This window comes from Molossus molossus, unplaced genomic scaffold (genome assembly GCF_014108415.1).
Source record: "Molossus molossus isolate mMolMol1 unplaced genomic scaffold, mMolMol1.p scaffold_m16_p_14, whole genome shotgun sequence".
Taxonomy (NCBI): Eukaryota; Metazoa; Chordata; class Mammalia; order Chiroptera; family Molossidae; genus Molossus; species Molossus molossus.
The window spans coordinates 1256563-1280928 of NW_023425349.1; the positions used below are offsets into that span (position 1 = coordinate 1256563).

A 24366-nucleotide genomic window follows, 5' to 3' on the forward strand; every position below is an offset into this window, starting at 1 on the left:
GAGCGCGGCGCCTTTAAGCGGAGGCGGCGCGGGCGGAGGCGGGTGCCAGCGGCTGTCGCCGCTCCTCCGGGGCGGAGCCAGTGGGGAGCCGGTCCCGGACGCGAGACCCCGCCCCGCGCGGGTGATGCCGAGCGGCTCGGCGCACGGCGGGGCCGGCGGGGCGCGCAGAGGAGCGGGCCGCGGCGCAGAGGCGGCCGAGCGCGGCCCCGCCATGGGCTTCCTGCACCAGCTGCAGCTGCTGCTCTGGAAGAACGTGACGCTGAAGCGCCGGAGCCCGGTGAGCGACCCGCGCCGCGGCCCCCGGCCGCCCAGGCCGCGCGCACCGGGCCGGCGCCACGCTCCCCACGCACACGTGCGGCGCGGGCCGGGCGCGCGCAGACCCCGGGCGGGCGCGGGGGTGGCGCGAGCGAGGCGGCGGGCCACAGCCCCCTGCCAGTCGGGTCCCGCGCGCCCCTGCTCCGGCTCCAGCCTCCGGGTCGGGGGCTCCTCCGCGCCCAGCCCGCAGCCCGCGCCCGCTGACATTCGCGGTGCTTGGCTGAGTCACGGGCGCGCTCTCCAGGGCCAGTTTCAGGGGTGGGGAGACAGGCGGGCCGGGGACCCTGGGGTGGCAGGAGGCTTTGGATCCCAGGACAGAGGGCTGGCCTGGGGGACTTGGTTCAGCTCCGGGGCTCCGTGGTCTCTGGGCCCAGCCCCCTGGAGCCCCTGCAGGGACCTGCCCCTTCCCTCCCTGCGCTGCCTCTCTGCCCTTGGGCAGGCTCTCCTCCTCCCACCATGTCCACCAGCCCTGGCTGTTACTGCTTTCTCACCACTGGGAGGGAATGTCCTTGCTGTGCCAGCCGCGGCTGCCTGAGTCCGGCACCCTTTTGTCCTTTGGGGCAGCCCTCCCCGGGGCTGATCCACTCCCTTAGCCCCCTGACCCAGCCTCCGCTGGGGGCCAGGCCGAGCTGTTTGGAGCTATGACCACCGGGCTCCCCACTCTCTGAGAGCTCAGGGGCAGCAGCTGTCAGGGGCAGGAGGCTTGGGGAGGAACAGGGCTGGGGTGGTGTGGATGTCGTCATGCTGGCCTCACCGACCTGGTCCCAGGAAGGGCAGCAGCACCTACTGGGGAGGCCTGGGCAGCTTGGGTTTCTGAATGGGCTCTGGGGATTTTCCAGAAGACAACCCAGAGCAGGCCAGGTCTGGAGTGGGGGCCTGAGGAGGAGACATCCTCTTGCCCACTTGGGGCCCAGGAGGGCCCTGTCCCCCCTGGCCCTGGGACCCCTGGGGCCGACACTCCTGCCTGGGTCCCTCCTTAGGAAGGGCTTCGAAGTGCACAATGGGAAACTCGAGGCTGCGGACTGGGCAGAGTGGCCATCATCACCATGGCCTGGCAGGATTCCCCTGGGCACCTGGCCCTGGCCAAGAGCCAGGGTTGGGTACACGCTCTGCCTAGGGTGCCTAGAGCTGCCTGGCTCTGGGTCAGGCCTGCAGCCCAGGTAGCCTCTGATGCAGCCTCCCCACCTCAGATTTTAGGTCACTGGGGACAGCAGGGTGGGGCTCAGGCGAAGAAGGGAGATTGGGTACGAGCCCCGTGGTTCTTGGCGGGAAGGGCCCCCTTCCGCAGAGTCTGGAACGACGGTTCCTGCCTCCACCCGGGCCTCCGAGGCTCAGGGAAGGGAGCAGGGCACCTGGCAAGCAGGTGGGAGGTGCCCACTGTCCTACACCCCGGAGTGGCCCCCACCTGCTATGTGGGCCTTCCCCAGAACCTTCCTGTGCCCCTGCCCCACAGCCCCTGTGGAGGTCCTTGGCCTGCTGCCACTGGTACAGGTGGCCGAGGCCCTGCTGGCTTGTGTTGTGGGGTTGGGGCTGCCTGGATGCAGGGCACGATCCTGCTGGACCCCCAACTTCCCGGGAGGGTCTCGAGCTTCAGAGTTGGACCCCTGGGCTTGGCCCGCAGAGGTTTTGCCCTGTGTACTGTGGGCCTCGCTCGGGGGCAGGGGAGGCGCACCCGGTGGACGCTTGGTCTGGAGTGTAGGAACCCAGGACCTCTGTCCCTTGCTTGCTCCCTCTTCCTGAGCTCTGGGCCTTGGCTTCTCCCTCTGTGGGTGTGACCTGTCACCTCTGAGCAGTGCAGGGGCCACAGGCTGCTCCTGGTGAAGGGACTGCTGTCATCAAGTCACTGGTGCAGGAGGCAGCAACTCCATCCTCGTCTCACCTGTTCTGCCCTTGACCCAGCAGGAAGGAGCTCAGGCCGGGCCCCAGAGACAGCACGGGGGCACTGGGCTGGCTCAGGGACAGGGGTTGCTGTGACCCCCTTGCAGGTCCCTGGGTGAGATGCCAGGTGGGGCTGGACCAGGGCGCCTGCCTGTAACCAGATGCCCCTCTGGCCACCTGCCCTCCGCCCGCCCAGCAGGCCTCTCCTCCTCCTCCTAGCAGCTCGTGTGCAGCCGTTGCTATAGCAATGAGGAGGCAGCGAGGCCTGTTGCTGCAGTTACTTGCTGGAGGTGCCCCGTGGCAGGGTGGGTGTGGGTGGGGCTGGCAGGCCGTGACCCAGGCTTCCTGAGTGGCTGCTCAGACGCAGCACCTCGCTCTGGGTGCTCGCAGGTGTGTGCTGTACGTCTGTCCCTGCCCCGCGGGTGCCCACGATGCCGCCTCAGCCAGGCTTGGGCTGGATCCTGGCTTGGGGAGGGGTGGAGGCTGGCACCGGCTGGGGCGGGTGTTCCAGACCACAGAGCACTATTGTCAAAGCACAGTAAACACAGTACCAGCTGCCCCACCCCAGGGGGCTAGGGCCTCAAACCCTGGGCCAGACAGGGTGCCCCTGGGAAGGGGCCTCTGAATCTGTGGTTGGGGGGCGAGGATGAAGGAGCCCTGGTGCTTCTGAGAAGAGCTGGGGGGCTGGGGTCCGGGCATACCCTTGGGCTGGGCAGGGGGCTCCCCCAAGAGCAGGTGGCCTGAGAGTCTCCTCCTGCCCCCGCCCCCCGAGCTGGGAGAGGTAGAGGTGAGACAGTGAAGTCCCTTCCGCTGTCCAGATGAAACTGAGCCCAGGGCCCCCGGCAGTTCCTTCCCGCTCAGAGCAGGTCCAAGCAGGCCTCAGCCGGTGCCTAGCCTCGGGTGGCAGGAGCCGTCCCAGGAACACTGAGCAGAGGCCCAGGGTGGGCAGGGCTGCTGCACCCAGCTGAGCCACCTGAGGTGAGGGAGAGGGGCCAGGCCGAAAGAGGTGCCCCTGCCTAGGGACCCCGACCAGGTCTTCCAGGAGGCTCAGGCCCCTGGGCTAGAGCCAGGCCTCACATCCCTAGGCCCCAAAGGTGGGGAAGAAGAGCTGGGCACATGCAGGGGTCAGAGTGGACCACAAGCTGGCAGATTTGTCCTTGCTGGCCCTCAGTGTAGCAAACAGAACCTGGGCTGGGGGTGCAGGAGACCCATTTCTCACTTGGGCCAGACAATACTTACCCTTCGAAAGGTCCTCTAAGGAAGGGTTGACCTTTGGTGGCCCCTGAGGGAGCACGTGGAGGCTGAGCTGGCGCCTCGGGAGGGCGTCTGCCTGGCAGGGAAGGGCTTCAGGTATGTCCTGTGCAGGCCTGGGTAGGTGGCCTCACCCACCTGACCTTTCCAGTGGGTCTTAGCCTTCGAGATCTTCATCCCTCTGGTCCTCTTCTTCATCCTGCTGGGGCTTCGGCAGAAGAAACCAACCATCTCTGTGAAAGAAGGTGAGGGTCTCTGGTGGGGGGCCGGGACACAGCGGGGTGGGTGGGTGAGGCGGGCAGCCCTCACTGCATCATGCACGTATGTCCTGTGTGCTGGTGACCACGCGTGTGTCCCAGATCCCCCGTCCTCCTCCAGCCTGTGAGCTGTCCCCTGAGTGGTCGCTGCCTCTTGGCTGGGCTGGAGGACGTGGCTGGCCGAGGTGGCCATGAGTGCTGTCTCCTCACTCTCTCCTCTGTTCTGTTTTGCCCTCCCCTGCATGTCTCTTGTCCTCCTCCGCCACCCGCATGCAGTCTGTAAGTGAGCGGCCGCCTCCTCCTTGCTGGCCCAGGCGCAGCCGCAGGATGGTTTTGGGGGGCCTCCTGGTGCGGCTTGAGCACCCCCCAGCCCTGCTTGCAGTAACAGCTTTTCCCAGACCTGCTGCGTGCTGCAGAGCCCCCTGCCCACTGGCAGGGACAGCTGGCTTGGAGGAGGGGTAGTGGGTGCTGGGAGCAAAGGGCTGGGCCACTTGGACCAGGGGCTCTGGGCCAAGCTCTCAGGATGCCCCCCTTTCTGTGGGGTTCCTGGCACTGCCGTGCAGGGCTGGGGCACCTGGGCTAGCTGGGCTGGGGCTGGGCACCGGACACCCCTCAGACTGCTGTGAGCTCCTGCATTCACTCTGCTAACCAGCTGGCCAGAGAGGTCAGAGGTCGCTGCCCAGCAGGGGGCCCACATGATCCCCTGGGCTCTGTGGGCTATGCCACACCTGAATTTTTGGAGGAGGGTGTCAGGGCACTTTGGCTCTGGCTGGCTGAAGGAAGACATGCTCTGGGAGTGGGGAAGGGGTGGAGAGGTGCCCTTCGACCTCTGGCCTGCTGGGGTCATCTGCACTAGAACTCTTGGCCCTTGGTTCCCGTCTGCTGCCTCAAGCTGCTCTTCCTTCCTGACTTTCTAACCCTTTCTCTCCTGGGCCTGTCTCCTCCCCATCTGTCCGTCTGTCCCGCTCCGGCCCTCTCACCTGCCCTGTCCCCCCAGCCTTCTACACAGCAGCGCCGCTCACCTCGGCCGGCATCCTGCCTGTCATGCAGTCGCTGTGCCCGGATGGCCAGCGGGACGAGTTCGGCTTCCTGCAGTATACCAACTCCACGTGAGCGCCCCCAGCCCCAGAAGCCCGACCCCTCCCCGCCCCGGCCGCGGGGGGCGGCGCTGACGCCCCTGGTGCTGCAGGGTCACCCAGCTGCTGGAGCGCCTCAACCGTGTGGTGGAGGAGGGCAACCTGTTCGACCCGGGGCGGCCCGACCTGGGCTCGGAGCTCGAGGCCCTGCGCCAGCGCCTGGAGGCCCTCGGCACGGGCCCCGACACCTGGAGGAGCCGCTGGGACGGGCCTGCAGGTGTGTCCTGGGCAGGCGGGACGGTGCCGGTGCGTGTGGCGTGGGGCCAGGCTCCAGGGTCGGCGGGGCTGGAACCCCAGCTGCGTGGCTCCCTGCCACGGGCTGGGTCTGCGATTTTCAGCCGGCACAGGATTCTCACGGTGCCAGGCTGACGGTGTCTCCAGAGCGCCGACCTCTCCCCGTAGGCTGTCAGATAAATGACTACAGTTCACACAGCCACAGCTATCCAGTGTGAATGAGGCAACATCACACCTAACTTTTGGTCAGATGGGCAAAAAAAAGAACTTTAGTGACTACTTGTGTGCCACGGGATGTAAAAGCTTGACAGGTGCTGGTCTAAACGGCGGGTCTGAGTTCCCAGGGTGCACCCCTCAGGTGGGCCGGGCCGAGTGCCCGCCGCAGTGGTTCCGCTGTGGGCCAGGAGCCTGGCTCTCAGCCTGCTCAGAGCTGGCCCTCAGCCCCGTCCTTCTGCCTGTCCAGTGTCCTCCTTCTCTCTGGACTCGGTGGCCAGGGACCCAGGGGAGCTGCGGCGTTTCCTGACGCAGAACCTATCACTGCCTAACAGCACAGCCCAGGCCCTCCTGGCTGCCCAGGTGGACGTGCCCGAGGTGAGGCGGGTGGGCAGTGGCAGTGAGCGCGTCTGCTCTTGGGGGCAGCTCCCAGGCCTGGCCACCGCTCTGCCCTCCCCTGGTTGCAGGGCTGGGGGTGAGGGGACACTCGGCTATGAGAGCGCCCTGGGGCCAGGCTTGCAACCCCAAGTCTGAGCTGTACCCCGTTGCACTCCAGGTCTATCGCCTGCTGTTTGGCCCTTCGCCTGTCCTGGATGTGGAGTCAGCCCTCCCCAGGGGCCAGGCGCCTGGGGGGAGCCGCCTGGGTACCAGTTCCCTCTTCCGGCTGGAGGTGAGGGCGCCTGTTCGCGGGAAGGAGCTGCTACTGGCCTGGGGGGGGGGTGGCTTCTGCCCGGTGGGTGCAGAAAGGGGCTCCTCAATAATGCTGAGCTCCTTCTGGAGGTGAGGGAGGGCCCTGGAGGTTTGTGACTGCCCCCCCCCCCCCAGCCTGTGAACTCAGACGTGGCTCAGTGCGGGAGGGCACTGAGGCCTGAGGCCGTCTTGGGCCAGGGCCCTGGTTCCCCTTGGCTGGAGCTCCTTCCTAGCCGTTCGCCTGCACCCTCCCCCCAGGAGCTGCTGGTGGCCCCCGCCGTCCTGGAGCAGCTGACATGCACGCTGGGCTCCAGGGAGCTGGGCCGGATCCTCACTGTGCCCCAGGGTCAGCAGCCAGTGCTGCAGGGCTATCGGGACGCTGTCTGCAGTGGGCAGGCTGCAGCCCGTGCCCGGCGCTTCTCTGGACTGGCGGCGGAGCTCCGGAACCAGCTGGATGTGGCCAGGATCGCCCAGCAGGTGAGGCGGCCCTGCCTGTTGTCTGGCTGCCGGCCACAGGGCCCACGGGGCCGACGCCCAGGCCGGCGGAGACACTAGAGCTCCTGCAGGGCTCCTGGGCCTGTGGCCCTGCGTGCGTGGGGCGTGCCTGTCGCTGGCATCCTGCACCCTCCGATGATGCCTGCACCCCTGCCTTGCCCCGTGTCCTCACCTGTCTGTTTCTCCCAGCCCCTGGCCAGTGGCCCCTGACCCCTAGGCTGCAGACTCCCCCAGTCCCTCCTGCCACCCTGTCCCCTCCGACCTCTGTCACCAGCTGTCCATCAGCCCCCAGCCCCTGTTCCCTCCCCTGGGCCTGCACGTCCCCACATGCCCCATTTCTCCTCAGCTGGGCCTGGAGGGCCCCAACAGCTCAGCCCCCCAGCAGCAGCCCCCACCCCCGCGGCAGCTGCAGGCGCTCCTGGAGGACCTGCTGGACGCCCAGAAAGTGCTGCAGGACGTGGATGTCCTGTCGGCCCTGGCCCTGCTGCTGCCCCAGGGCGCCTGCACCCACCGGGCTCCTGGACCGCCAGCCAGCAGTCCTGGTGGGATGGCCAACGGCACAGGGGCCGGGGCGGGCACGGGCTCCAACGCCACGGCCGAAGATGGAACCCCATCTGCCGCGGCGCCAGCCCCCTCGGACGTCCTGCGGGGCCAGTGCTCAGCCTTCGTGCAGCTCTGGGCGGCCCTGCAGCCCATCCTGTGTGGCAACGACCGGTGGGTGGGAGGCGGGAAAGAGGGGGTGGAGATGGGAGCTGCCGCAGACAGGCCTGACCTCAAGGCCTGGCTCTGACTCCCCGACTTCCTCTGCCCTGGCGCCCCACCCCCACTCCAGGCCTCCCTGGGGAAGCCCGCCTCATGTCCCGCCCCAGCGATCCTGAAGGCTGTTCCCACCCACCCTTGAGGCCCCACCCCTCCCCACGCCCACCCCTGAACCCCAACTCTGCCCTGACGGTGTGTCCCTGCCCCAGCACCATCGAGCCCGAGGCTCTGCGAAGTGGCAACATGAGCTCCCTGGGGTTCACGAGCAAGGAACAGCGGAACCTGGGCCTCCTGGTGCACCTCATGACGAGCAACCCCAAGATCCTGTACGCGCCCGCGGGCTCCGAGGCCGACCGAGTCATCCTCAAGGTGCGTGAGTCTGCGTGCCTGGGGTTCGAGCTGTACAGGGGCAGGAGCTGGAGGAGCGGGGGGGTGGTTCTGCAGACTGAGACCCCTGCACAGAGGAAGGGTGCAGCCTGGTCCTCAAGCTCTGACATAACTCTGTGGGTGATGGAACCGGGGGCGGGATGGAGGTGCAGGGGCACGTGGGGGCTTCCGTGGAGATGCCCCGGAGGGGCTGGTGCGGTCAGGGTCCCGGTGGGCTGGTGTGGCCAGGGCCCATCAGCATTGGTGCAGATGGAGGGGTTAGGTGCAGAAACCTCCCAGAACAGTGTCTAGTGGACGAGATGTGAGCCAGGCAGCTGGGTGGTTTGAGGCCAGCTGAGGGCAAGGGGCCAACTCAGGGGAGGTCCTGTCTGCAACAGGTAGAAGCCAGGGCTGGGCACGGCCCAGGGAAGGGAGGGGCAGAGTGTGGGGAGAGATGAGGACCGAGGGCTGCTGGAGGGGTGTGTGGAGAGGGGTCTGAGGAAGGAGCTGGGCGGGCACAGCGGGGAGGCAGGGGAACCGACACCACGCTGCCCTGGAGTGGGGGGTGCAGAGCGTGGTTCTGGGGGAGCTGCAGAAAGGCAGGGAGGGGGGGGCTTGGAGCGTCCAGGTGGGAGCTTGACCAGAGCAAGAGGAGTTGGTGGGGCCTGGCTAGTGGCAGGTGCTGACGGGGTGGGGCGAGGTGAGGAGCAGAGAACCCCGTCGCCGCGCGGCTGGCCGGCCGGAGTCCTTGCGTGAGCCCCACGCCCCATGTCTTCACTCGCTGCAGGCCAACGAGACCTTCGCCTTTGTCGGCAACGTGACCCACTACGCCCAGGTCTGGCTCAACATCTCGGCTGAGCTCCGGAGCTTCCTGGAGCGGGGTGGTCTGCAGCAGCACCTCCCCTGGCTGCAGCAGGTGCGGGGCTGGGCAGGCTGGGGGCCCACTCTGTCCTGGGCGGTGGTCGGCACAGGCCCCCCGCTGAGCCCGTCTCGCCCCCCAGTACGTGGAGGAGCTGCGACTGCACCCTGAAGCGCTGAACCTGTCGCTGGGGGAGCTGCCGCCTGCCCTGCGCCAGGACAACTTCTCGCTGCCCAACGGCTCGGTGCTCCTGCAGCAGCTGGACACCATCGACAACGCGGCCTGCGGCTGGATCCAGTTCATGTCCAAGGTGGGGGGGTGAGCCCAGGGGCTCTGCGGGCGCCCCCGGCCGGCTCCAACGGTGCCCCTCCCCCCAGGTGAGTGTGGACATCTTCAAGGGGTTCCCTGATGAGGAGAGCATCGTCAACTACACGCTCAACCAGGCCTACCAGGACAACGTCACCGTATTCGCCAGTGAGCCAGCCCCCGACCCCTGCTCCTCACTGCACCTGCAGTCAGCCCCGCTCTGCAGGCCTCTCCAGTCCCTCCACATCCCAGACCACCCAGACCCTTTATACCCACCTAGTGACTCAACCCATCATGGCCCCACCTTCACCCCACCCCATGACCCCCCTCAGCCCCCCTGTGGTCCCACCCCTCATCCCACCTCATGACCCGCCTCCTCCCCCTATGGTCCCACCCCTCATCCCACCCAATGACCCCCCTCAGCCCCCCTGTGGTCCCACCCCTCATCCCACCTCATGACCCCCCTCGTCACCCCTGTGGTCCTACCTCTCATCCCACCCCATGACCCCCCTCGTCACCCCTGTGGTCCTACCTCTCACCCCACCCAATGACCCCCCTCGTCACCCCTGTGGTCCTACCTCTCATCCCACCCCATGACCCCCATCGTCACCCCTGTGGTCCTACCTCTCATCCCACCCCATGACCCCCCTCGTCACCCCTGTGGTCCTACCTCTCATCCCACCCCATGACCCCCCTCGTCACCCCTGTGGTCCTACCTCTCATCCCACCCCATGACCCCTCTCATCCCCCTGTGGTCCTACCTCTCACCCCACCCAATGACCCCCCTCAACCCCCCTGTGGTCCTACCCCTCATCCCACCCCATGACCCCCCTCGTCCCACCTCTCACCCCACCCAATGACCCCCCCCACTCCCCCTGTGGTCCTACCCCTCATCCCACCCCATGATTCCCCCTCACCCCCCCGTGGTCCTACCCCTCATCCCACCCCATGATTCCCCCTCACCCCCCTGTGGTCCTACCCCTCATCCCGCCCCATGACCCCCCTCACCCCCCCTGTGGTCCTACCCCTCATCCCATCACCCCCCTCACCCCCCTGTGGTCCTACCCCTCATCCCACCCCATGATTCCCCCTCACCCCCCTGTGGTCCTACCTCTCATCCCGCCCCATGACCCCCCTCACACCCCCCTGGGGTCCCCCTCTTGGCCCCGCCCCTTCCTCTGCTCCACCACACCCCCTCCTGTCCCTTCCTGCTCTCTGCAGGCCCCTCTCAGGTCTTGCTCCTCTCCCCCTGCCCCCCCACACCTCCACGGTGCCCGTCCTGTCCCAGGCGTGATCTTCCAGACGCGCAAGGACGGCTCCCTGCCACCCCACGTGCACTACAAGATCCGCCAGAACTCCAGCTTCACCGAGAAGACCAACGAGATCCGCCGGGCCTACTGGAGGCCGGGGCCCAACACCGGCGGCCGCTTCTACTTCCTCTATGGCTTTGTCTGGATCCAGGGTGAGGGCCAGCCCTGGACCCCTGGGTGGGGGAGGCCCGCTGCGCCTGCTGACCGCTGACCCGCCCACAGACATGATGGAGCGCGCCATCATCAACACCTTCGTGGGGCACGACGTGGTGGAGCCCGGCAGCTACGTGCAGATGTTCCCCTACCCCTGCTACACGCGAGACGAGTGGGTGCGGGGTGCCCGGGGGCTGGGCCGGGGGCCGGGACCCGCGAGCTCACCCTCACGCCCCGCCCCTACCCCAGCTTCCTGTTTGTGATCGAGCACATGATGCCGCTGTGCATGGTGATCTCCTGGGTCTACTCGGTGGCCATGACCATCCAGCACATTGTGGCGGAGAAGGAGCACCGGCTGAAAGAGGTAGGGGGAGAGGCGGGGGAGGAGGGTGGGCAGCTGCAGGCACCTCCCAGCCCTGCCCCAAGGCGCCTGCACCTGCCTCCTGGCCGCAGGTGATGAAGACAATGGGCCTGGACAATGCCGTGCACTGGGTGGCCTGGTTCATCACGGGCTTCGTGCAGCTCTCCATCTCGGTGACGGCACTCACCGCCATCCTCAAGTACGGCCAGGTGCTGCTGCACAGCCACGTGCTCATCATCTGGCTCTTCCTGGCCGTCTACGCCGTGGCCACCATCATGTTCTGGTGTGAGCCCGTGGCTGGCGGGGGCGGGGAGGGCTGCCCTGGTGCTTCTGGCTCGGGTGTGGCTGAGAGTCCACGGCTTCCCCTCCCCCAGCTTTCTGGTGTCCGTGCTGTACTCCAAGGCTAAGCTGGCCTCGGCCTGCGGCGGCATCATCTACTTCCTGAGCTACGTGCCCTACATGTACGTGGCGATCCGGGAGGAGGTGGCCCACGACAGGATCACGGCCTTCGAGAAGTGCATTGCGGTGAGCGCCGTGGGGGGCGGGGTGGGGCGGGTCTGGGCTCCTTCACCTGCACTGACACCGCTGCCCCCTCAGTCCCTGATGTCCACCACGGCCTTCGGCCTGGGCTCCAAGTACTTCGCCCTGTACGAGGTGGCGGGCGTGGGCATCCAGTGGCACACGTTCAGCCAGTCGCCCGTGGAAGGGGATGACTTCAACCTGCTCCTGGCTGTCACCATGCTGATGGTGGATGCTGTCGTCTATGGAGTGCTCACATGGTACATCGAGGCCGTGCACCCAGGTACCAGCCACCCCTTTGGAGGAGGCGGGGATGGGCTGCAGCTCCCTGTGGGGACACGCCAGTGGCCCCAGATCCCGGGTCAGCCTCCCCTTCTCTCCCCACCCCCCAGGCATGTACGGACTGCCCCGGCCCTGGTACTTCCCACTGCAGAAGTCCTACTGGCTGGGCAGCGGGCGGACAGAGGCATGGGAGTGGAGTTGGCCCTGGGCTCGTGTCCCCCGCCTCAGCGTCATGGAGGAGGACCAAGCCTGTGCCATGGAGAGCCGGCGCTTGGGTGAGGCAGGCGCCAGGGTGGCAGCTGGGGCAGTCATTGGGTGTCAGGGACCTGGGGCAGCCTTGGCACTGACCCACGGCCCTGGTGCAGAGGAGACTCGGGGCATGGAGGAAGAGCCCACCCACCTGCGGCTGGTGGTCTGTGTGGACAAGCTCACCAAGATCTATAAGAATGACAAGAAGCTGGCCTTGAATAAGCTGAGCTTGAATCTCTATGAGAACCAAGTGGTGTCTTTCCTGGGCCACAACGGGGCCGGCAAGACCACCACCATGTGAGTGTCAGGGGACAGGCCCGGGTCCCTGACCAAGTGCTGGTAGGGTGGGTTTCCTGAAGCAGGTGGGGTTGTGACCCTGCCCGTCCACCCAGGTCTATCCTCACCGGCCTGTTCCCGCCCACATCGGGTTCTGCCACCATCTACGGGCACGACATCCGAACAGAGATGGACGAGATCCGCAAGAACCTGGGCATGTGTCCGCAGCACAACGTGCTCTTTGACCGGCTCACGGTGGAGGAGCACCTCTGGTTCTACTCCCGGCTGAAGAGCATGGCCCAGGAGGAGATCCGCAAGGAGATGGACAAGTGTGTGGGGGCGGGCCCAGGGGCATGGGCGGGGCCTTGTGGGGGCGGGGCTCAGGGGCCTGGTTGGGGCCCGAGGGGGCGGGGCCCATGGGGAGTGGGTGGGGCTATGTGGGGGCGGGGACAGGGCGGGACTCAGGGGCCTGCGTGGGGTGGGCGTGGCTGGGTGGGGCGGGGCGGGGCGGGGCTGGGTGTAGGATGGGCAGGGCTCAGGGGCCTGGTTGGGGCCCAGTGTGGGCGGGGCCCATGCGGAGTGGGCGGGGCTGACTGGGGGCGGGGACAGGGGGCTCAGGGGCCTGCGTGGGGGCGTGGCCCATGTGGGGTGGGCGTGGCTTAGTGGGGGCGGGGCCGGGCTGGGTGTAGGATGGGCAGGGCTCAGGGGCCTGGTTGGGGCCCAGTGTGGGCGGGGCCCATGTGGAGTGGGCGGGGCCGAGTGGGGGCAGGGCCCAGGCGGCTGCAGAGACTCCCCACCACCTGCTCCGTGTTCTGTGCGCCTGCAGAATGATCGAGGACCTGGAGCTCTCCAACAAAAGGCACTCGCTGGTGCAGACGCTGTCTGGCGGCATGAAGCGCAAACTCTCTGTGGCCATCGCCTTCGTGGGCGGCTCCCGCGCTATCATCCTGGACGAGCCCACGGCTGGCGTGGACCCCTACGCCCGCCGTGCCATCTGGGACCTCATCCTGAAGTACAAGCCCGGTGAGTGGGGCACCGCGCGCGTGTGTGCGCCCCCGCCTGGCCCCGCCTGGCCCTACGCGCCTGACGCGAGCCTGGCCTCCCCAGGCCGCACCATCCTCCTGTCCACCCATCACATGGACGAGGCCGACCTGCTCGGGGACCGCATCGCCATCATCTCCCACGGGAAGCTCAAGTGCTGCGGCTCCCCGCTGTTCCTCAAGGGCGCCTACGGGGACGGCTACCGCCTCACACTGGTCAAGCGTCCTGCCGAGCCCGGGGGCCCCCAAGGTCTGTGCTGCGGCCACCTGAGCTGGCCTGGGCCCCTGCCTGGGGACCCTGATCCCAAGACCAGTGAGGCAGAGGATCTGCACCCTCACCGTTGCCCCATGGGCGAGGGTGCCCTCTCCCCACGCCCCCATCTTGACCTGGCTTACTCTCATAGAGGGTCCCTCTCCTTGGCCCCTGAGTGAAGCCCTCCCTACCCTCCCAGAGCCAGGACTGACGTCCAGCCCCCCAGGTCGGGTCCCGCTGAGCAGCTGCTCAGAACCCCAGGTTTCCCAGTTCATCCGCAAGCACGTGGCCTCCTGCCTTCTGGTCTCGGACACAAGCACCGAGCTCTCCTACATCCTGCCCAGCGAGGCTGCCAAGAAGGGGGCCTTCGAGCGCCTCTTCCAGGTGTGGGGGCAGGGCAGGGCTGCTGTGGGCTGCGGAGGTGGGAGGCTGGGTACAGGGGCGAGGCCACAGAGGGGATGGAGCAGGGCCGTGGAGGGGCGTGGCTGGTGGAGGGGTGGGGTCCGGGGCAGAGGGAGGGGCGGGGCTGGAGGAGGGGTGGGGCCAGCAGAGGGCGGGGCAGTGGAGGAGGGGCTTGGACAGTGAAGGGAATGGGTGCACCCACCCTCTGGTGCCGCCCTGCCGCTGGCCTCACCTGGCACTTTTCTCAGCACCTGGAGTGCAGTCTGGACTCACTGCACCTCAGCAGCTTCGGGCTGATGGACACCACTCTAGAAGAGGTGTTCCTCAAGGTGTCGGAGGAGGACCAGTCTCTGGAGAACAGTGAGGCAGGTGAGAGGCCCCAGAGCCTCTGATGAGCCTTGCTGCCCCCCCACCCCTGGCCGAAAGTTGGGCTTAGGGCTCCTCGCTCTTCCCGTCTCTGGTGGCCAGGGTCCTGAGTTGGTACAAGGGCCTAGGACTCCCTGGGATCAGCCGGGACCAGGGGTCCTGGGCAGGTGGGTGAGCACAGGGTCTGGGGTCCCTCCCTTCTCGTGGCAGATGTGAAGGAGTCCAGGAAGGACACGCTGCCTGGGGCAGAGGGCCTGGCCTCATTGGGTGAGGCTCACGCCGGCAACCTGGCCAGGTGCGCAGAGCTGGCCCAGTCACAGGCGTCGCTGCAGTCCACGTCCTCCGTGGGCTCTGCCCGTGGGGATGAGGGAGCTGGCTACGCAGACGTCTACGGTGACTACCACCCCCTCCTCAACAACCTGCAGGACCCCGATAACGTCAGCTTGCAAGGTGGGGGGCAGCCGGGCAGGGCTGGCTGGGTCCCTGGAGGCGGGGCGGGGCGGCTGGCTCAGCCTCGCCTCCCTGTGCAGAGGCCGAGGCAGAGGCCCTCACCAGGGTGGGCCAGGGCAGCCGCAAGCTGGAGGGCTGGTGGCTGAAGGTGCGCCAGTTCCACGGGCTCCTGGTGAAGCGTTTCCACTGCGCCCGCCGGAACTCCAAGGCGCTGTCCTCCCAGATCCTGCTCCCCGCTCTGTTCGTCTGTGTGGCCATGACTGTGGCCCTCTCCGTCCCTGAAATCGGTACGGCTGCTTGACCAGGCATCGGGGCTAGTGTCCCACTCCATGGGACTGTGGCTCTGCCCTCCTCCCGAGCCACTGGTGGGCACACCTGGGGATTCATGCCTCCCTGGGGCCCAGACCCAAGCTTGGACCTTGTGGGTACTGGGAAGAGGGGGTCTGGGCCTAGGGCCCCGGGCAGGCAGTCAACACCTGCTCAGGCTTCCCTGAAAACCCTGCCAGGTGACCTGCCTCCGCTGGTCCTGTCACCCTCCCAGTATCACAACTACACTCAGCCCCGCGGCAACTTCATCCCCTATGCCAACGAGGAGCGCCGGGAATATCGGTGAGGCCGCCCGCCAGGCAGCCGTGGTGGGCAGGGCCCTGGCTCGAGCGCTACCGTGGGTGGGCACCCATGTCCCCACCTGGACTCATGTTGCGGGTTCCCCCAGATTTCAGCTGTCGCCTGACGCCAGCCCCCAGCAGCTCGTGAGCACATTCCGGCTGCCGTCGGGCGTGGGCGCCACCTGTGTGCTCAAGTCTCCAGCCAACGGCTCACTGGGGTCCACGCTGAACCTGAGCAGCGGCGAGTCGCGCCTGCTGGCCGCAAGGTTCTTCGACAGCATGTGCCTGGAGTCCTTCACGCAGGGGCTGCCTCTGTCCAACTTCGTGCCGCCCCCGCCCTCGCCCGCTCCGTCCGACTCGCCCGTGTCCCAGGACTTGGACCTGCTGCAGGCCTGGAACACTTCCCTGCCACCCACATCCGGGCCAGGTACTGAACCTCGCAGCTGCCTGGGGGTGTGGGGCAGAGCAGGCCCTGCTGACTGCCCGCTGTGCCCGCAGACAACTGGACATCGGCGCCCTCCCTGCCACGCCTGGTGCGGGAGCCCGTTCGCTGTACCTGCTCCACTCAGGGCACCGGCTTCTCCTGCCCAAGTGGTGTGGGCGGGCGCCCACCCCAGATGCGGGTGGTCACCGGCGACATCCTAACCGACATCACCGGCCACAATGTCTCTGAGTACCTGCTGTTCACCTCTGACCGGTTCCGGCTGCACCGGTGAGCGGGGGGGAGGCACGTGCTGGCGGAGCAGGAGGGGCAGCCTTTCACTGCCCAGGTGGCCTCATTGCTCCTCGACCTCATCCAGGTACGGGGCCATCACCTTTGGCAACGTCCAGAAGTCCATCCCAGCTTCCTTCGGGGCCCGGGCCCCGGCCATGGTGAGAAAGATCGCAGTGCGCCGCGCAGCCCAGGTGAGCACCGCCGGCCCCGGCCCCTGGGATCCGGCCCTCGCCTGAGCTCTGCGGGCACCCACAGGGTCTTCGGGTCTTTCTGTGCTGCCCCCAGGTTTTCTACAACAACAAGGGTTACCACAGCATGCCCACCTACCTCAACAGCCTCAACAATGCCATTCTGCGTGCCAATCTGCCCAAGAGCAAGGGCCACCCGGCAGCCTATGGTGAGCCGGGGTTCGGCGGGCTAGGGAGGGCGGCTGGGAGCAGGTCCCTGAGGCTGTCCTTCCTGTGCCACAGGCATCACTGTCACCAACCACCCCATGAACAAGACAAGTGCCAGCCTCTCCCTGGACTACCTGTATGTGCGGGGGCAGGGCAGGGGCAGGGGCACTGCTGTGGGACTGGGTACCGGGCAGGGCTGAGCACTGCCTTGCCCCCAGGCTGCAGGGCACGGACGTGGTCATCGCCATCTTCATCATCGTGGCCATGTCCTTCGTGCCGGCCAGCTTTGTGGTCTTCCTGGTGGCCGAGAAGTCCACCAAGGCCAAGCACCTGCAGTTTGTCAGCGGCTGCAACCCCATCATCTATTGGCTGGCCAACTACGTGTGGGACATGGTGCGCCCCTCCCGCGTGGCCGACTGGGGGTTCCCTTGACCCCCAGACCTCTGGCCCCTCACCCGATCCTCACGTCCCTCACTCCTGCCCTGGGCCTTCACCCCTGCCCCCAGGTCCCTCACCCCTGCCCCCAGGTCCCTCAGCCCTGCCCCCAGGTCCCTCACCCCTGCCCCCAGGTCCCTCACTCCTGCCCCCAGGTCCCTCAGCCCTGCCCCCAGGTCCCTCACCCCTGCCCCCAGGTCCCTCACTCCTGCCCTGGGCCTTCACCCCTGCTGCCAGGTCCCTCACCCCTGCCCCCAGGTCCCTCACCCCTGCCCCCAGGTTCCTCACCCCTGCCCCCAGGTTCCCCTGCCCCCAGGTCCCTCAGCCCTGCCCCCAGGTCCCTCACCCCTGCCCCCAGGTCCCTCAGCCCTGCCCCCAGGTCCCTCACCCCTGCCCCCAGGTCCCTCAGCCCTGCCCCCAGGTCCCTCACCCCTGCCCCCAGGTCCCTCACCCCTGCCCCCAGGTCCCTCACTCCTGCCCTGGGCCTTCACCCCTGCTGCCAGGTCCCTCACCCCTGCCCCCAGGTCCCTCAGCCCTGCCCCCAGGTCCCTCACCCCTGCCCCCAGGTCCCTCACCCCTGCCCCCAGGTTCCTCACCCCTGCCCCTCACCAGCCACCCCTGCCCCCAGGTCCCTCACCCCTGCCCCCAGGTCCCTCACCCCCGCCCCCAGGTTCCTCACCCCTGCCCCCAGGTCCCTCACCCCTGCCCCCAGGTTCCTCACCCCTGCCCCTCACCAGCCACCCCTGCCCCCAGGTCCCTCACCCCCGCCCCCAGGTCCCTCACCCCTGCCCCCAGGTCCCTCACCCCCGCCCCCAGGTCCCTCACCCCTGCCCCCAGGTCCCTCACCCCTGCCCCCAGGTTCCTCACCCCTGCCCCCAGGTCCCTCACCCCCGCCCCCAGGTCCCTCACCCCCGCCCCCAGGTCCCTCACCCCCGCCCCCAGGTCCCTCACACCCTGCCCCCAGGTCCCTCACCCCCGCCCCCAGGTCCCTCACCCCCCGCCCCAGGTCCCTCACCCCCGCCCCCAGGGGTCCTCACCCCCGCCCCCAGTCCCTCAGGTCCCTCACCCCTGCCCCCAGGTTCCTCACCCCTGCCCCCAGGTCCCTCACCCCTGCCCCAGGTCCCTCACCCCCGCCCCCAGGTCCCTCACCCCCCGCCCCCAGGTCCCTCACCCCCGCCCCCAGGTCCCTCACCCCCGCCCCCAGGTCCCTCACCCCCGCCCCCAGGTTCCTCACCCCCGCCCCCAGGTCCCTCACCCCCGCCCCCAGGTCCCTCACCCCCGCCCCCAGGTCCCTCACCCCCCCCCCCCAGGTCCCTCACCCCCGCCCCCAGGTCCCTCACCCCCGCCCCCAGGTCCCTCACCCCCGCCCCCAGGTCCCTCACCCCTGCCCCCAGGTCCCTCACCCCCACCCCCAGGTCCCTCACCCCTGCCCCTCACCAGCCACCCCTGCTCTGGCAGCTGAACTACCTGGTCCCAGCCACCTGCTGTGTCATCATCCTCTTTGTGTTCGACTTGCCGGCCTACACATCACCCACCAACTTCCCCGCTGTGCTCTCTCTGTTCCTGCTCTATGGGTAAGGGGGAGGGGGCGGGGTGGGGGAGGGAGGTGGGCCCGGCTGCCCGCTGACCACTGTCCGCCTTCCGCCCGCAGGTGGTCCATCACCCCCATCATGTACCCGGCCTCCTTCTGGTTCGAGGTCCCCAGCTCGGCCTACGTGTTCCTCATCGTCATCAACCTCTTCATCGGCATCACAGCCACTGTGGCCACCTTCCTGCTGCAGCTCTTCGAGCATGACAAGGTGGGGCAGGCAGGGTGTGGGGTGCCGCCGGCGGCTGAGGCCGCGCCGGGCCTCCGTAACCCCTGTGCCCCTCCAGGACCTGAAGGTCGTCAACAGCTACCTGAAGAGCTGCTTCCTCATCTTCCCCAACTACAACCTGGGCCACGGGCTCATGGAGATGGCGTACAACGAGTATGTCAATGAGTACTACGCCAAGATCGGTGAGGCGGGCACGGGGCACGGCGTGGGGCCGGGCGAGGGCACAGGGGCCTGGGGGCTGGACACAGAGCGGGCAGGCTGCAGGGACCCTCAGGGGCTGCACCCCGGGCAGGGGGGGCACCAGGGCCCTCACAGCGGGAGTGGGGCTGGGTGGGGGGGCACAGGGCCCGTGGGTGGTAGGAGCATGTGCCTGTGGGCAGCAGGACAGAGGGCTTCAGGACTGGTGGACAAATGGGGCTCATGAGACCCCAGGCACAGGCCCTGAGCTGTCCGCCCCACAGGCCAGTTTGATAAGATGAAGTCCCCGTTCGAGTGGGACATCGTCACCAGGGGGCTGGTGGCCATGACGGTGGAGGGCTTCGTGGGCTTCTTCCTCACCATCATGTGCCAGTACAACTTCCTGCGGCAGCCACAGTGAGTGCGGGCCGGTGAGCGCGCCGGGGGGCCTGGCGGTGTGGCGGGCCGGCCAGACGCTGCCCTTCCTGTCCCCAGGCGCATGCCAGTGTCTACCAAGCCCGTGGAGGACGACGTGGATGTGGCCAGTGAGCGGCAGCGGGTGCTACGGGGGGACGCCGACAATGACATGGTCAAGATCGAGAACCTGACCAAGGTGGGCCTCGAGCGCTGGGGAGGGCCAGGGTGCGGGCCCCGGCTGGCTACGGTGTTGGGGCGAGGCTCGGGCCGGCCCGCCTGGCACACCGCACCCCTGACGCCCCTCGCCTGCCAGGTGTACAAGTCCAGGAAGATCGGCAGCATCTTGGCCGTGGACCGCCTGTGCCTGGGCGTGCGTCCGGGCGAGTGCTTCGGCCTCCTGGGCGTCAACGGTGCGGGCAAGACCAGCACCTTCAAGATGCTGACCGGCGACGAGAGCACCACAGGGGGCGAGGCCTTCGTCAACGGGCACAGGTGCTGGCGGGCACGTGCCTGGGCGGGCGTCTGGGCGGGTGGCGTGGCCGCACCCCAGTGCTGATGGCGCCGTGTCCCCAGCGTGCTCAAGGAGCTGCTCCAGGTGCAGCAGAGCCTGGGGTACTGCCCGCAGTTCGACGCCCTGTTCGACGAGCTCACAGCCCGGGAGCACCTGCAGCTGTACACGCGGCTTCGAGGCATCCCCTGGAAGGACGAGGCCCAGGTGAGGTGGCCCAGGTGGGGCGGGGCCGCAGGGAGGGCGGGCCTCTGATGTCCGCTCTTGCCCCAGGTGGTGAAGTGGGCCCTGGAGAAGCTGGAGCTGACCAAGTACGCCGACCAGCCGGCCGGTACCTACAGTGGAGGCAACAAGCGGAAGCTGTCCACCGCCATCGCCCTCATCGGGTACCCTGCCTTCGTCTTCCTGGTGAGCCGGGCTGGGTGCTCTGCCTTCGTTTTCTTGGTGAGTCCAGGAGGGAGGTGACTGGTGGGGGGAGCTGCTAACTAAGCCTGGTGCCACCCCCAGGATGAGCCCACCACAGGCATGGACCCCAAGGCCAGGCGCTTCCTCTGGAACCTCATCCTGGACCTCATCAAGACGGGGCGGTCAGTGGTGCTGACGTCGCACAGGTGCGGACCCCGCCGCCCCCCGCCCTGCCCGGCCCGGCCCGGCCCGGCCCGGTGCCAGCCTGTGCCTGTGCCCGCAGCATGGAAGAGTGTGAGGCACTGTGCACCCGGCTGGCCATCATGGTGAACGGACGTCTCCGCTGCCTGGGCAGCATCCAGCACCTGAAGAACCGGTGAGCCGAGGGCGGTGTGGGCGCGGGCTGCGGTGCGGGGGGCGGGGGGCTCCTCTGGGCATTCGGGGCTCTGGCCACGGGCCTGTCGGGCAGGTTTGGAGACGGCTACATGATCACCGTGAGGACCAAGAGCAGCCAGAACGTGAAGGACGTGGTGCGGTTCTTCAACCGGAACTTCCCGGAGGCCGTGCTCAAGGTGGGCGGGACCCCGGGTGGGGTGGGGGGCGCGGCCAGAGCGGCCTCTGACCTCCTGCCCCCCACGCCCCAGGAGCGGCACCACACGAAGGTGCAGTACCAGCTGAAGTCCGAGCGCATCTCACTGGCCCAGGTGTTCAGCAAGATGGAGCAGGTGGTGGGCGTGCTGGGCATCGAGGACTACTCGGTCAGCCAGACCACCCTGGACAACGTGAGTGCCCGGGTTGGGGTGCCGGGGACCCGGCCGCCGGGCCCCGCCCCGCCCACCACCCACCTCTGCCTGCCTGCCAGGTGTTTGTGAACTTCGCCAAGAAGCAGAGCGACAACTTGGAGCAGCAGGAGACAGGGCCGCCCTCCGCCCTGCAGTCCCCACTGGGCCGCCTGCTCAGCCTGTTCCGGCGCCGGACGGCCCCCACAGAGCTGCGGGCGCTGGTGGCTGACGAGCCCGAGGACCTGGACACGGAGGACGAGGGCCTCATCAGCTTCGAGGAGGAACGGGTGAGCAGGGCCACCAGGCGGGCAGAGGCTTTGGGGTCTGGGGCTGGTGGCCACAGGGACTGCGGCTGTCCCAAGCTCAAGGGGACAGAGGGATCCCCGATACTCAGGACAAGAGTGCACACGGGAAGAGTGGGCAGAGGAAACAGCCACTGTAGACCCCTCCCGACAGACGCTTGGAGAGCCTCAGAGATAGGCAGAGCAGGGTTGGGGGGCACCAGACTGGGCAGAGGCCACACACCCTGGCAGAGCTGAGGGGGGGACCACGTCCAGTCGGGGTTGGGCAGTGCTGGGCCCCAAATGCCCCCCCCAGCTTACCTGCCTGCCATCCACCAGGCCCAACTTTCCTTCAACACGGACACGCTCTGCTGACCTCCAGGAGCTGGCTCAAGGACACGGCGGAGGGCACAGAACTCAGGCGGTGGTGGGCCCCACCCCAGCCCCCGTGCTCCGCCCACCAGGCCCTGGAGTGGGAGGGTCCAGGACCCCGGTTCTTCATGTCCTCTCCAGCCCCTGCCCTCGGCCACTGGCTGCCCTCCCCTCATTGTGCCAAAGGCTGGCCCAGCCCTGGGCTGCGACACCCTCACCCTGCTCTGCCTTAAAGCCATGGGGCCAGAGCCCTCACCTCTGCCCCTGCCCAGCTCCGCCCAACCCCCTGGGGGCACTGGGGTGACGGCTGCGGGATGCCCGACCCTCTCCTGGTGGCCTGGCTTCCTGCCCGCCTCTTTCTTACACCAGTTTGGATGAAAGAGGCTGCTGAGGCCTGGGACTGCGGGTGGGCAGGGTGGGTCCCAGACCCAGGTCCCTATTTATTTTGCTTTAGGAAGCGGCCCCCTTACCCTGCTCTGCTGCTGGGAGGTCCCCACGGTGGGCCGGGCTGGGGGCTGCAATGGGGCGGTGGGCTGGGTACCGGGGATGGCAAAACTGACCCCACTGGCCAGGAGAGGATGCTGACCCCTCCCCACCCCTTCAGCTGCCTCTGCTGCCCCACCCAGATTGGCACCCTGCCCACCGGCCCACCCCGGAGCCGACCTGTACATAGCGCACTGATGTTTCAGTAAATAAACAGAAAAGTCCACAGACGCGTGTGTGTGGAGTTGGGTGCTGGGGTGGTGGTAGGCCCCTGCTGGGCAGGCCTGTCCGCGGTGCCCCGGAGCCCAGGCCCGGTGTGCGGGAGGACAGCGGGTCAGCTGGGGAGAGGGGTGGGGCTGTTACCCCTCCCACACCCTGATGCTCCCGGTGTGCAGACAGGCAGGGGCTGTCCGTCGCTCCCCCGCTCCCCGCCGGGCTCCCCGAGCTCAGGCGCCTGTGGACAGCGGGTTTTCATGGTTAGGCTCGGGCGGGCCCTGCGTGGGCTTTCTCTGCTCCCGCCGCCCTTCCCAGGGGCCTACTGCCCACGTGGGCCGGTGGGCACGTGCTGGGCGGGCTGTCTCCACTTCATCCTGGCTGTGCGAGGGCTTCCAGGAGGAGGTGGTCTCAGGGCGGAGACCCACGTCCAGGAGCGTGTGCAGAGCTGGGAGGTGGCACAAAGGCTCCCAGGACCGGCGCAAGGAGGCTGGAGATGGGTTGGCCACGAGGAAGGGTCCCAGGGCCTGGCCCCTTGAGCGTGGCCGTGGTCAGTCTCCCTCCTTAGACGCCTCTGTGAGCAGGAAGGTGGAGGGCCACACAGTCAGCTGCTCCCTTTCACCTGGGGGGGGGCTGCAAAACGGAGATTTTCTGCGGACTTCCCTTCTGCGTTTCTCAGCTGTCAGTCTCGCAAAGAGCCCCCCCCCGCTTCCCGAAATAACCACTGCGGACCGTGGGCTTTACACACACGTTCTCACTCATCACCGTCCCCCTTGAAAGTGTTTCTTGTGGTGAAGTGTTCAAAATGTCATCAACCGTGTGTAAACGTGCAATTCTGTTGTCTTTTAAAAAGATACGTTTTTATTTTTATTTTTTATTTTTTATCCTCACCCGAGGACATTTTTCCATTTTTTGTACAGATAGAGTGAGAGGGAGAGAGAGGAAGAGAGAGAGAGAGAAACATCTATGCGAAAGGGACACATCGAGTGGCTGCCACCCGCACGACCAACCAGGGCCGGGGACAAACTGCAACCGAGGTACGTGCCCTTAGCGGGAACCGAACCCGGGTCTCTCCGGACCGCAGGCGGACGCTCTAACCGCTGAGCCAAACCGGCCAGGGCTAAAAACGTATCTTTTTAGCCCTGGCCAGTTTGGCTCAGCAGTTAGAGCGTTAGCCCGTGGACCAGAGTCCCGGGTTCAATTCCAGTCAAGGGCACGTACCTCAGTTGTGGTTTGGTCCTCGGCCCTGGTCAGGGTTGTTTGGGAGGCAACCAGTCGGAGTGTCTCTCTCACATTAGTGTTTCTCTCTGTATGTATAGCTCTCCCTCTCTGCCTGAAAATAAAATGGAAAAATATCCTCGGGCCCGGCCAGTGTGGCTCAGGGTTGAGCGTCAACCCTGCACCAAGAGCTCACCAGTTCGATGCCTGGTCGGGGCACCTGCCCAGGTTGGGGGCCCATCCCCAGTGAGGGGCGTGCAGGAGGCGGCCAACTGATGTTCTCTCTCATCGATGTTTCTATCTCTCCCTAAAATCATAAAGAAAAAAAATTAAAAGAAAAATATCCTCGAGTGAGGATTTAAAAAGAAAATATACATAAAAATTAAAAAAAGGAAACATTTATTGTGGAAAATTGGCAGAAAAAGCAGACGGTCAGATGGATGAGAAGCAGGAGTTGGTGCCTGTGCCTGGCAGGGGTCACCTGCAGCTCCCTTCGCCCTTCCTGCTTGTATATGAGCATGAGCTCGGAATGACACACGCCGATGCTTGGTCTGTTTCCCTTGGCTGGGGTGTTCCTCCCACTGGTACTGGGGTCCCGGAGCTGCCATGACAAATGACCACAAACTGGGGGCTTAGAACAGTAGCCGTTTACGCTCTCAGCCTGGAGGCCAGGCGTTCAAGATCAGGGTGTCAGCAGGGTTGGTTCTGAGGAGGAGGGAGCCCTGTTCCCGCTGGGTACCAGTTGATAGTGTTTCTGGGTCTTTGGGCGCCTTGGCCTGCAGAAGCCTTCCCCTGACCTCCGCCCCCATCTGCATGCAGTGTTTGCCCGGGGTGCATGTCTGTCCACATTTCCCCTTTTTGTGAGGACATCAGTGACCTCGTTTTAACTAGATTGCTTCTTTAAAGAACATCCCCCACCCCGCATCTCCCAATGCAATCACATTCCAAGATGCTGGGGGCTAGGACTTCAACATATGAATTCGGGGGACACAGTTCAGCTCACACCACCACTGAACCTGACACCACCCAGACGCACGCGGACCACCCCACACCAGCGCACACTGCGCATGCCTCCCTCGTGTTTACAAGAACTCCTCTGGGTGAATTCCCAGACGGGTGA

The 24366-nt window shown here is 66.9% G+C and overlaps 1 protein-coding gene across 2 annotated transcripts; it reads left to right on the forward strand.

The window, feature by feature from the left end:
• Positions 1 to 211: 211 nt before the first annotated feature.
• On the forward strand, positions 212 to 21995 carry ABCA2 (ATP binding cassette subfamily A member 2). Of its 2 annotated transcripts, XM_036260740.1 has the most exons (49): positions 212 to 277; positions 3596 to 3689; positions 3978 to 3980; positions 4699 to 4810; positions 4891 to 5054; positions 5535 to 5662; positions 5841 to 5954; positions 6233 to 6451; positions 6816 to 7183; positions 7438 to 7597; positions 8382 to 8510; positions 8596 to 8763; positions 8831 to 8927; positions 10048 to 10221; positions 10292 to 10394; positions 10472 to 10586; positions 10676 to 10866; positions 10958 to 11108; positions 11181 to 11385; positions 11495 to 11659; positions 11750 to 11930; positions 12026 to 12238; positions 12736 to 12932; positions 13017 to 13199; positions 13402 to 13586; positions 13853 to 13973; positions 14181 to 14420; positions 14501 to 14707; positions 14927 to 15029; positions 15136 to 15455; positions 15527 to 15740; positions 15829 to 15934; positions 16029 to 16140; positions 16214 to 16274; positions 16357 to 16531; positions 18032 to 18147; positions 18225 to 18372; positions 18449 to 18572; positions 18852 to 18984; positions 19063 to 19180; positions 19298 to 19476; positions 19558 to 19699; positions 19766 to 19900; positions 20000 to 20103; positions 20181 to 20273; positions 20367 to 20469; positions 20542 to 20679; positions 20760 to 20966; positions 21300 to 21995. In XM_036260740.1, the coding sequence occupies exons 1-49, from the start codon at positions 212 to 214 to the stop codon at positions 21333 to 21335; spliced, it is 7320 nt and encodes a 2439-aa protein (XP_036116633.1). In that variant the 3' UTR covers positions 21336 to 21995. The 2 variants fall into 2 exon arrangements, with proteins under 2 accessions (XP_036116633.1, XP_036116634.1); XM_036260741.1 differs by lacking the exon at positions 3978 to 3980.
• Positions 21996 to 24366: the final 2371 nt, after the last annotated feature.